Raw genomic sequence first — 12,544 nt, forward strand, 5'->3', positions numbered from 1 at the left:
TTAGCTTGTTCTCTATCCATCTCTCGAAAATGTGGGCGTATCCTGCCTGGCAGCCGCTGGTTAAACAATTGTGGACGAGTTCGAATTTTTATACGTCCACATGGAAATGTGGACGTTTATGGTCGTCCGTCCACAATTTGTACAACAAAGTGTGTTTTTAAACAATTGTGGATGAGTTCGAATTTTTATACGCCCACATTTTCATGTGGACGTAATAATGTCGTCGCCCCCCTGTCCGTCCGTCCACAATTTGTTTGTGAACATTCTACAAGTCACAATTTTTATCCGATTTCAATGAAACTTGAAATATAGGGTTATCACCCTAAGATCTCGGTTCCTTTCGATATTGGCATGTATCGGACCATATCTTCATGGATTATGGCCCGTGATTGTACGAAAAATCACGTTTTTAGCTTGTGGACACTCTAGAGGTCACAATTTTGATCCGATTTTGATGAAATTTGAAATGCATTTTATAACCCAAAGATCTTGGTTCCTTTCGATATTCACGCATATCGGATCATATCTTCCTGAATTATGGCCCCTGATTGTACGAAAAATTACATTTTTAGCTTGTGGATTCTCTAGAGGTCACAAAATTTTTTCTGATTTTAAAAACCGTTTAGATTCCACCATAATGAAGGTTGAATTGGATTTTCGGAAAAATCGAAATGAAACTGCCCAACAAAATGGCAGCTCTCTGTACGCAAATTGTGTATAAGTATGTAATACAAAGGTTATGGACTCTCTAGAGGTCACAATTTTTATCCAATTTTGATGAAACTAAAAATATCTTTATATTCCAAAAATCTCAGTCCCTTTTGATATTTGTGCATTTCAGACCATAACTTTCTGGATTGTGGCCCCAGCTTGTACAAAAAATTGTTTTTGTTTTAGCTTGTTTTCTATCCATCTCTTGCAAAATGTGGACGTATCCTGCCTGGCAGCCGCTGGTGTGAAAATCAGACTGAAACTTCCTGTTAAAATGGCCCCACCCCATTACTCAAATAGTGGCAAAGCATGTAATACATATACCAAAGTTTTTTTCTGATTTAAAGTATTTATTGGGTGGTTATTTCCATTAAAAGTCTGTCAAATTTGGTATATATAGAAAGTATAGATGCCCAATCTTACTATAAAAATATTGGATTACCCAAAAAACACCCATGGGGCAAGCACTGGGCAAAACCCAACAGCTTATTGTCTGCCAGCTTGACTTTGGGAGTGGTTGTTATTTCATGATCGAATGGATAGCTTGTTTTGGAAACATTGATGGATGTAAACCTATTACAGCAAAATAAATCAAGAATTTACTTAGGCCTCACTATGTATAGTAAATGGACAGTAAGTAATGACAAATACATTCTGAAAAATGGGCCCTCCCTCAATCAAGGTAGGTGACAAACATGGTTTCTAAAAACAGATTTTTTTTTATAGCTTGGGGTATCTCCTCACAAATACTGAGTTTTGAAGCAAATTTTTGATAGATTAATTATAGTTTGAATATATTTTTAGTCCAGATATATCATCAAATCACACAGTTTGTATGCATGAAGGTATCTTTAAGGATCAAAAATCTTAATGAGTTTGATTTTTGTGGGAGCCACAGTGGCTCAGTAAGATGAAGGTTCTCTAACCTGGAGGTTCTGTGTTCGATCCCTGTGTTAATGAAGATGATCATATGCCATACGTATGAGGGAAATTTTGCCCAGACAGTGGCACTATAGTGCCTACTCTTATATTGAATTCTAACTGCCAAGGGTTCTTTTATGTGTACGGCAATGTGTGCATGGTACCTCAGGTTTTTGTACTATCCAAATGACTGTTGTCCCTTGCCAAGCCCTCTGTCCTGCACCACTGACAAGGAGGAACCAGGCCAGAAAGTCCCAATGAACTTTCATGACCAATGCAGGGATCGACCATGGGACCTCCAGGTTAGCAAGCCAATGTCTACTGTGCTACCATGGCTCCCATTTATGAAACTTTGTACATCCATCAATCAATCTACAAGAATAGTTGTACCTTTTGCTTATTAAGATATAAATAAGACCAAATTATTAACAAATTCCTTTAATGTTATGTCTTCTTGATCTTCAAAACAAAAGTAATCTTAAGGGGACAAATTCTGAATATTACATTATATTTTAGGCTTGTGATTTTAGTTTATTTTTAAAATACTGCAATATTTGATTACATAGTTCTCTCTTATCACCATCTAAATCAACTATTTCTAACATAATTCTGTCATCCGTTTTCTTCAGTATTATTCTACATTTCACTAAATGATTTTTCTTTGTGTCATCCAAGCATCCAGATTTTGTTTTAACAACAGATTCAGTTGAGGTACTAGGTGTCTTGTTAGTTTTTAATTCCACTGGGATTTCATCAGAGGAAATGTTAGCACTATTAATATTTTTTGTTTCCATTACAGTTTCTTTGACAATTTTTATTTTCTTATCATCATCAATGATTGTGTCCTCAATTGCTTTATTATTGGAAAGGGTACCATTTATTTCATGAACTATGACACTGTTAACAGAAGATGATTTTTCAGGGGTTTTATTTTTTTTTTCTTCAATATCTTTGTTTAGCCCTTGTTTTTCAAGTCTGCGTTTGCGTCGTTGGTTTGACCAGCTATTTACTCTGGCTGTCATAGTAACACATGAATTTATATTTGTTCTCTTTCCCTCTTTATACTCAACCTAAAACAAAACAAATGATAAACGGTGCCTTATGTGGTCAATAGAATATCTCTATGATAAACAGTTCCTTATCTGGCCAATAGAACATCTCTATGATAAACAGTTCCAGATAATGCTGAACGAATGGTCAGTCAATTTCTTGGGAAATGTTTCGAGTTTGGAATCTTGCTTTTTTTTTTGTGTTCAGTATAATATTACTTATTCATTTCATGACTTTGGTTATCCCAACGGTTTCTGTCTTGTTTATCAAGAATGTATTTAGTATGGAAACCCAAGTTGTTTGTCAAAGAGGCTGAGAAAAAGCCACACCTCTTCATTTATATCATAATGGTCCATTTAAATTAAACATTTGTCAAAAAAGTGATGAAAATAATGTATGCTCAAACTGCTATAAAATTTGCATTCCCACATATATTTAGGATTAAACCGCCATATATTAACAATTCCTAAGTATCGCTGTCAATATTAAATGCTCTGCTAAAATGTCTTGTCGATTGATTATGTGTAAAAAAGTAAAATGTAATGATAAAGTCAAAATACCTCAAAGGCCAAGTTAAATAAAGTCAAAATACCTCAAAGGCCAAGTTAAATGACAAATGTCTTATTGGAAAATGCTGGTTTTTGACGTGTCAGCATTTTACATTTCTCGTTACATTTTACATTTGCGCTCTGCTACATCTCATTTGTCCTACATGCTTTCTGCATAGCATTCTTATACACAGCGCTATCTTTGATATTATTATGCAAATCTAGGATATCACGTGACTTATTAACATACACAAAAACAATGCAGAGATCAACCTTGCATACTATAAGCCAGCACACTATAAAGATATTCACCACACGACAAGAGGAAATTACCTGGCACACTATAAGAAATTTACTTAACCTTGACAAACAATCAAATTTGGATGGTACTTTGATTACAAGAAGGGGGGTGGGGGCGATGGCGAGTACTTAAAATGTCAAAATATGGGTCTTAATACAAAAATCCAGTTATCGTGTTATAATCATTGGAAAGTATGTTTCCTAGGTTCTTTGAATCTATCAGTTATTTCTCTTGGCACATTCATGATTGCACACTTTAGAAAAGAAAGAAAAATCCTTATCGTTTTGTCGAAAGAAATGTGTGACTGTGCATACCAATCACAAGATTTCATTACAGTCATGGTCGTCCAGTGAATTTCTTATACTGTGAAAGCTTGATTTCCTTATAGTATGCTGGCTTATTGTCTGCCAGGTTGATCTCGGTGACATTTCCGTGTATGTTAATAAGTCACTCAAAATGCAAAAAATCACATTAAAAATACTAAATTTTCTTGGGGCCCCAATGCCCAAACCCCACGTCTGAAGCTTCCAGCACCTGTGACACCTGCAGCAACACGCTCTTGTGTCGCTACCCTTACGTTTTGGGACTTTGTCCCTCAATTGTCAGACCCCCTACTTCAAAAACCGCTCCGCAGCCTCTGTTATGTACACATAAAAATCAAGAAAACAAAGCATACCTTGAGCTCCTGTAGTTGTGATATAATATAAGCTGTCATATTCTGAATATCATAAATCACTATACCATTATCCATTGGTATTTCATATATTAACTTAGAATTTCCTTTCTTCTTTTTCTCAAAGTAAGATTTCTGAAATATAACACAAGAGAAGATTCAAGTTTTATAAATATGATTCTCAATACAAGTTAAAAGTCCCTGATTGTCATTTGTTTTTCGGACAATATCTAATTCTTTGTTGATGGCACATTCCATGCTATAATATACTCATATTGATTATTTAATTAAGAAAATAAAATCAAAATAACCGTGATGGATAATCTTCAATAGGATTAAAATTATAGTTGGTGCTGGATGACTTTGACCATATCCTATATTATATTATCTGCAGTGGATGCCAAATATTGATAATTTTCACTTGAACCATTTTTGGACTAATATTCGTTTTAGTGATTCAATGTTCACAATACTGTATTATAGTTTTCAATAGATTAAGAATCCCCCAAATGGCGATCAGAGACTTTAATGAATATAGTTCAAAATATAAACTAATGTCATAGTGAATAGCCTTCATCCTTTGGCAACTTCTTCTCCCAAACCGATTTTTTGATTTCAACCAAATCTGGCAAGTGGTGCTTAGTAGGGGAAGTACAATTCAGGCATTTGGTTGATTTCAACCAATTTTAGCAGACATCTTGTTTAAATGCTGTTGCTCTGCATTCTGTACCTTAAGAATGGAGCAGGCACCACTGTGGGGGCAAATGATGAATTTCAACATTAGTACCAGAAATTAATATATTGATAATATGATAGAACGTACTGGGAATTTAATAGTTGTATCAAAAGTCCATGCAATGCCCCATCTCATTGTTTTACCCTGACAAAATTCTGTTGTAGAAAAATTCGAAATCTGAAATAAAAGATCTGATCTGAATATATTGAAATCTGAATTGATGTAGACAAAATTAATATTTAAATCAAATATAAAGATATTTATTGCTAAAATATGCCCTTTGAGGACAGCATTTGTACAAAAATAAGACTTATCAAAGATGCCCTATTAAGTCAAAGGAAAGAAAGACCTATGAGAGTTCTTGTCATTAACTTTTATTTCTAAATTTCTATATAGAACAAATCTGTGCTCACCTTCAGTGTTTCTTAGTTGTCAAAACTTGAATCTACTTATCTTATGTGTGACAGGAAGTTTTTCCATGTTTCTGTAACAGTATTGCTATGAAACAATGTTTATAAAGATTAAAGAGCACTATAGACAAACACCAACATACCTGTCTCCTTTTAAGTTCCTCTTTGATCACTGATACATTTATTTTCTTGCCCACCATTGAAGTAAATACTCTGTAGAAATAGGAGATAATGCTATTGATAAACAAAACTGTGTACTTTGTTTAATCAACATGTTACAGTTGCTACTAGAGTAATGATGTGTGAGTAACCTGTATACTGTTATATATAACATGATGTATTTCTATGGTTAGTGAAAATACAATTTTTTTTTGGGGGGGGGGGGGAAGGAGAGAAAAATGGGGTTTAACGTTCACTCAACACAAACTAGGTCATTTCGGGACTAACACATGTTTCAATTTTATTTCAATAATTCGCTTGGGTGTAGTGGTCTTTAGCAGTGGGAGGAAACCGGAGGACCCGGAGAAAACCCACAAGGTTGGACAGGCGACCCTACTCCTTGTCATATACATCTGGGGAATAAATACAGAAAGGGGTATGCGAAACTCTGGTTGTGGTAGGAGGAGAAAGAAAATATTATTGGAATGGGAGGCATCTGGCGTGCGATGGTGTTACATAGTTGGTAGATGCCATATATTAATCATTAATATTTAATATTAAGTCTAGTCTACAATATCACCTTAGGTGGAAGTGGACGTTAAACTCTAGAAACGAACGAACGAATATTAAGTACACGATATGAATCAGGACAAGTATTACCACCTATCAAGAGGCACTAATTATCACACTATTAGTATTAAGACAAGTTAAATATCTATACATCAATGGTAAGTTATGTAGATCAAAACACGTCAAGTAAAACCCACCAGTACACGTTTAGTATAATCAATTTAGAACAGTATATTGATAGGCATAGTTGATCGAGAAACGGGGAGTAAACAATACGTGTAGACAAACAAACAAGAATGGTAGGTAAACAAACCTGCAAGTTTATACGGTAAGTATCACCAAACAGTAGGTGGTAAGTAAAAGGACGGTAAGAAGTAAACTTTTTACCGGTAACTTGTTTATGACTCATTTTAACACGCCTACATTTTGATGTGGACGTATTATGCTGTCGCCCCTGTCCGTCCGGATGTCCATCCACAATTTTTTTTATCCAATTTTGACAAAACTTGGTATTGGGATGTATCGGACCATTACTTCATGGATTATGGTACCTGATTGTACGAAAAATCACGTTTTTAGCTTGTGGACACTCCACAGGTCACAATTTTCATCTGATTTTAATGAAACTTAAAATACATATTTATAAACCAAGATCTTGGTTACTTTCGATATTCGCACATATCGGATCGTAACTTCCTGAATTATGGCCCATGATTGTACGAAAAATCACATTTTTAGCTTGTGATCTCCCTAGAGGTTACAATTATTATCCAATTTAAAAAAAAACGTTCAAAAATAGTTACACCGAATGTCAGTTGAGTTAGAATTTCGTGAAAATCGGACCAAAACCTACAGACAAAATGGCCTCCCCTAGTACGCAAATAGTGTAAAAATATTGTATATCAAGGTTGTGGACCCTCTAATGGTCACAATTTTGATCCGATTTTGATGAAACTTGAAATACATGTTTATAACCCAAAGTTCTTGGATATTGTCGATATTCGCGCACTTCAGATCGTAACTTCCTGAATTATGGCCATTAATTTACGTAAAATCGCGTTTTTAGCTTGTAGTCCCTCTACAGGCCACAATTTTTATCTGATTTTTAAAAAAATGTTTAAATATATCACTGTTACACCCTAATGATGGCTGAGATTGAATTTCGTGAAAATCAGGCCGAAACTGCCTGACAAAATGGCCGTGCCTTGTACGATGATGGCCATTAATTTACGTAAAATCACGGTTTTAGCTTGTAGTCCTTCTACAGGTCACAGTTTTTATCCGATTTTAAAAAATGTTTAAATATATCACTGTTACACACTAATGACGGCTGAGTTTGAATTTCGTGAACTTAAAATATATGTTTATATCCTGAAGATCGAGGTTCCTGTAGATATTCATGCAAATCGGACTGTAACTTCTTGGATTATGGCCCCTGATTGTACGAAAAATCGCTTCTTTTTTAGCTCTTCCAAAATGTGGGCGTATCTTGCATGACATCTGCTTGTTTAGCTTTAATAGCATTATAATGTAAAGCTTTGTGCATGATGATACAATAAAACAAATTTTATTTTTAACAAATTTCCTTTCGCTATTTGCGCATATCAGACCATAACTTCCTAGATTATGGCGACTGTACGAAAAATTGCGTTTTCAGCTTGTGGACCCTCTAGAGGTCACAATTTTTATCCGATTTTAAAAACTGTTAAAGTATATCACCGTTACACCATAATGATGGTTCAGATCGAATTCCGTAAAAATCAGATCGAAACTGCCCAACAAAATTAAAAGTATGTAATACCAAGATTGTGGACCCTCAAGAGGTCACAATTTTTATCTGATTTTGATGAAACTTAAAATGTGTTTATATCCCGAAGATCTAGGTTCCTGTAGATATTCACGCATATCTGACCGTACCTTCTTGGATTATGGCCCCTGATTGTACGAAAAATCGGTTCTTTGTTGAGCTCTTGCAAAGTATGGGCGTATCTTGCATGGCAACCGCTTGTATAAACTTTAATAGCATTATAATGTAAAGCTTTGTGCATGATGATACAATAAAACAAAACAAAATGAGAAGTGATATCAGGTGTTCTCAAAAAGGTAAGCTTACACTGCCTTGTGCCTTATTTTAACAGCTTTAATAACATTATAAAGCTACATGTATATGTATGATGAAACCCACAAAAATACATTCAATCCAAAGAATTGCCCAAGTTAACCAAAATTGTTGAGATGTTTGGAAAACAGTAAGCATACAATGCCTCATGCACAGGCCCTGCAACTATACATTTAAAGAGAAAACACAAATACGGGAACCAACGAGAGCAGTCTACAGTGTTAAGATTTTACTGAACACAAAATATTATCACTGATAGTAAATGTATGATGTGCAGGAACTAATGAATATGAAAAAGAACTAATATACCAACCTTATTTTTTCCTTGACTTGAAAAGATTCTTGAATCATTTGTTTAATAAATTGTGCTTCGCCACCTGGTACAATGCTCTCACAATCTTCAGCTGTACTCATAGATGGAGGATCTGGCCGATTAACTTTACGTGTGCTTGTTATAGCCTGTGCCTCCATGTGATCCGCAAAAAATGGCGGGTTGCACATAACAAAATCATAGGTCTGATCACTTGACAAAACAAATTGTGGTATACACGTTCCTTCTTCAACTTTTACAACTACAATATGCAACAATAATATTCCATTTAATATTTAAAATTTAATTTGACTATTTTATATTGTCTACAGAGTATTTCAAATGTTCTGAGAACTGGACCATTTTATGACTGATATTAGTGATATTCCTTCAAGAGATTCAACTTTCACAGTATTTTAGACTGCAAAGGATTCAAAATCTTACAAATAACAAGCTTATAGGTCAAAAACTTTAAAACAAAATCCCTCAAATGACAATTAACATCTTTAATAATGTCTTGTTTTTTTTCCAACAATATTTATTAAATCAATATTTTCATAATCTAAAGATACAACATTTAATTATGGGATCTGATATTATATACATGTACGGTTTATATAATGTCTTTACCTTGAATTTTGGTCTGCATATTATTACCCTTGACATTCTTATCTGCATATTCTAAATTTTTTTCATTTACATCCGTAGCTAGAAATGACCAGTTGTTTATTTTACATCCAAGAATAGGGTAAATGCATGATGCGCCGGTACCTTAAAAAGAACCAAATAATTCATAACAAGCCAACAGTGAGGCTGATGTCCCCCGCCTAAATCTCAAAATAAATAGATGACACATTTTAATTTATCGCACATTTATTTTTTTCAAAAGTATCAAGCAATCAAACTGATTATCAACTATACACTAAGTTTCATCACTCTCTATCAGATAGAATCAAAGTTATTGTGTCCTAAAGCATTGACCAATGAAAATGCTTAGCTCTGCTTAGCTTTAGCTCGAAATGTTAATCATTGAACTCAGTCAAGAAATTCACTTACTGAACATCTACATCAAGTTTAAACATTCTACCTCAATTAAAAGCAGAGTTAAATTGGTATGTTCCAAAGTCTTGACGTATCAAATTGCTTTTCTCTCCTTAGCCTAAGCAGAAAATTCTCATCATCGAACTTAGTCAAGGTAATGATATAATTAATCTATACTTGGAGTTTCATCACTCTCACTTAATTATAACCAAAGTTATCATGCCCCAAAGCATTAATCAATCAGATTGCTTATCTCTGCTTACCCTAAGCAGACATTGTTAATATCATCAAACTAGATCAAGGCATTCACCTGACGAACGCCTAAACCAAGTTTGAACATTCTACCTCAATTAGAAGGAGAGTTACTGTATTCCAAAGTCTCGACCAATCAAATTGCTTATCGTTCTGCTTACCCTGAGCAAAAAGTGCTCATTATCAAGCTTAGTCAAGGTATTGATGTGATAAAACTAAACACTAAGTGTCCTCACTCTCACTAAATTACAACTAAAGTTATCATGTCCCAAAGTACCAACCAATCAAATTGCTTATCTCTGCTTACCCTAAGCAGAAAATTCTCAGCTTCGTACTCCATCAAGGCACTGACCTAATAAACATCTACACCAAGTTTGAACATTCTAGCTCAATTAGAAGGAGAGTTATTGTATCCCAAAAAGTGTGACGGACTGACAGACAGACGGGCAGATGGACGGACACATTTTAATAGCCCCCTGCTTTCTTCGAAAGGCGGGGGACAATTTGTGTACCAAAGAATCTAAACATTTTGAATAAAAAGTTCAAACAAGGGACACAGATGAACATTATTGAAATTAAGGGTCTTTGCCTTTGACATTGCAACCATGTAATTATTCTTTTTTTTTCAAACTTCCTCAGTTCTAATTTGCAGCTACATGTAAATGATGCACAACTATGACTTTTGATGCGGTTCAACATTATGACTATCTTCACATCGCCATCAAAAAACCTTAAAATTTCGGACATGGCAGGTTTTGATGGCAGGACAATAATTAATTGATGCATAATGCTGAATTTCATGTCTATTTAGTTGAATAAGCCCAGCACGTTTGAAAAAAAAAACCTAAAAATGTCTGAGCTTTTGTGTGATTACAAGAAGTTGGATGGGTGGACAGGGGCTACAACAATATATGACCACACTGAAATGTGGGCATTTAAAATGATTAAGTAAATTCAGAAATCTTGGGTCATGAAATTTAATGTTGATTTTTATTTCCAAGTAATCCACAACCAAAAATATGACAAACCTATATCAATTCCTCTAAGTTCTTTATATGAATCACCAAATATATCTTCTATCCAATGAATATAATTCAATCTAGAGGACAAGGTAGGAGTTAGACGGTCATCTGGTAGTTCTACATTCAAGTTAAAATCTTCTTTTAACAATGTTTGAGTAAGTATGCGAACACTATTCGCTTTCTTAAAATCTAAACAAATTTTCCCATTTAAATCTTGTGTTGAGTGATCAGCAAATTCTGGATATTTCAAAGCCAGTTGACTGAAATCGGGTTTATTGTTTCTGTAATGATTTCTAGGATGCATAAATCTGTTTAGAGCCATGATGTATTATTATAGCTTATCCTGCAAAAAATAAAAAAAAGTTATTTTAAACTGCTATTGAAGTACTATTATTTAATAGTTTTTATTCCAGTTATTCAATTTCATTATTAAAATATAAACACTAATTGAAGGGCTTGGAACCAGACCTGGTTAACCAACATACATTGTACATGCAAAAAGGGGTCTTAAAGTAAATAAACAGCGTTTTTGTCCTATCTCATAACCACAATACTTCACGCCCAATTTGAAAGGAATATAATAAAAACTGTATGCTTTATCCATTTTACAAGCCTTTCGGCAAAGGGGGAACAAGTGTCACAGAACACTGAATATCAATAGGGTTCGTTCCCTCATGACCAAAATGTTTCACACCAAATTTGAAAAAGACTTCTAATAAACTGTAGCCTCTTTTGCGTTCACAATGAAAGGGGGGAGGGGTATGTGTGTGTGTGTGTGTGGGTGGGTGTGGGTGTGTGTGTGTGTGTGTGACTTCGGAAAGTTGTGTAATGCTGGTCATTGATAGAGTTTTTCCTGTTATGACCCCAATCTTTCCAGCTGAAAATAGGCCTATTTGACCTTTTATGTAAATCTACAATAAAAGTACAATGGAGAAAGAAGAGAGATAGAGAGAGAGAGCTGGGGGTTTAACCTCTACTGACACAAACTACCTGAATTCGCAGTGGAAGCAAACCTACTCCTTGTCACATACAATTAAGCTGAGAATTGAAACCATGGCACTAGACTCAATGTCAGACCTTATGATCCAACACGCACATGTTAAACCATTTAGCTACCGACCCCCTAAGTAACAAATAAAAGAGAGCTTTAAATCAGCTCTATCAAGAAAATAATGCACTCACTCTCCCGTCGCGTCCTTACTGTAACAGGCCCTGCGACGTACAGATTCAGATTCAGATCAGATTCAGATAAATAATTAAATAGGCCCTAAGGCTTTAAGGTTTTTTTCGGCAATTCTTTCTTTTTTTTGGGGGGGGGGGGCTAAAACGATTTTTCACCCATAGAAGCTTACCTTTTTACTTTACTTACAGCTGTTAGTACTTATTCCTAATCTGACAATGTACTTTCTAAATTGAGAACGAAAACGGTACGTTTTCGTAATTGTAGGTAAAGGGAGGTAATTATTGTCAACTTTTAAATTTGCGATTGAAAAAAAAAAGAAATTTCTTTCGTCCTACGGCAAGACAAAGACATTTTGGGGTAATACTGGACGGACAGCTCAATATTTCTCTATAAAACATAGCTATTGTTTATAAACCAAAGCAAATAATTTTTACCAGCAGAAAGTTCACGGGTTGAACAAGTGTTTGTTTACTTCATGGGCGCAGACATTTTGAATTTTATGTCTCGGAATTTCACGCAGTTTATCGCGAAGTGAAAT

The 12,544-nt window shown here is 34.7% G+C and overlaps 1 protein-coding gene across 2 annotated transcripts; it reads right to left on the bottom strand.

Moving 5' to 3' along the window:
* Positions 1 to 2,049: 2,049 nt before the first annotated feature.
* LOC126823400 (U6 small nuclear RNA (adenine-(43)-N(6))-methyltransferase) lies at positions 2,050 to 12,531 on the bottom strand. 2 transcript variants are annotated; one of them, XM_050552217.2, is made up of 8 exons: positions 12,441 to 12,531; positions 10,830 to 11,166; positions 9,139 to 9,279; positions 8,512 to 8,770; positions 5,494 to 5,563; positions 5,028 to 5,117; positions 4,208 to 4,339; positions 2,050 to 2,702 (listed from the first exon to the last, which is right to left on the bottom strand). In XM_050552217.2, exons 2-8 carry the CDS (start codon positions 11,143 to 11,145, stop codon positions 2,145 to 2,147), a joined length of 1,566 nt encoding a protein of 521 aa, XP_050408174.1. In that variant the 5' UTR covers positions 11,146 to 11,166; positions 12,441 to 12,531; the 3' UTR covers positions 2,050 to 2,144. The 2 variants fall into 2 exon arrangements, with proteins under 2 accessions (XP_050408174.1, XP_050408175.1); XM_050552218.2 differs by lacking the exon at positions 12,441 to 12,531 and adding an exon at positions 12,176 to 12,271.
* Between the last annotated feature and the right edge of the window lie 13 nt (positions 12,532 to 12,544).

Source organism: Patella vulgata, chromosome 6, assembly GCF_932274485.2.
Source record: "Patella vulgata chromosome 6, xgPatVulg1.2, whole genome shotgun sequence".
Taxonomy (NCBI): Eukaryota; Metazoa; Mollusca; class Gastropoda; family Patellidae; genus Patella; species Patella vulgata.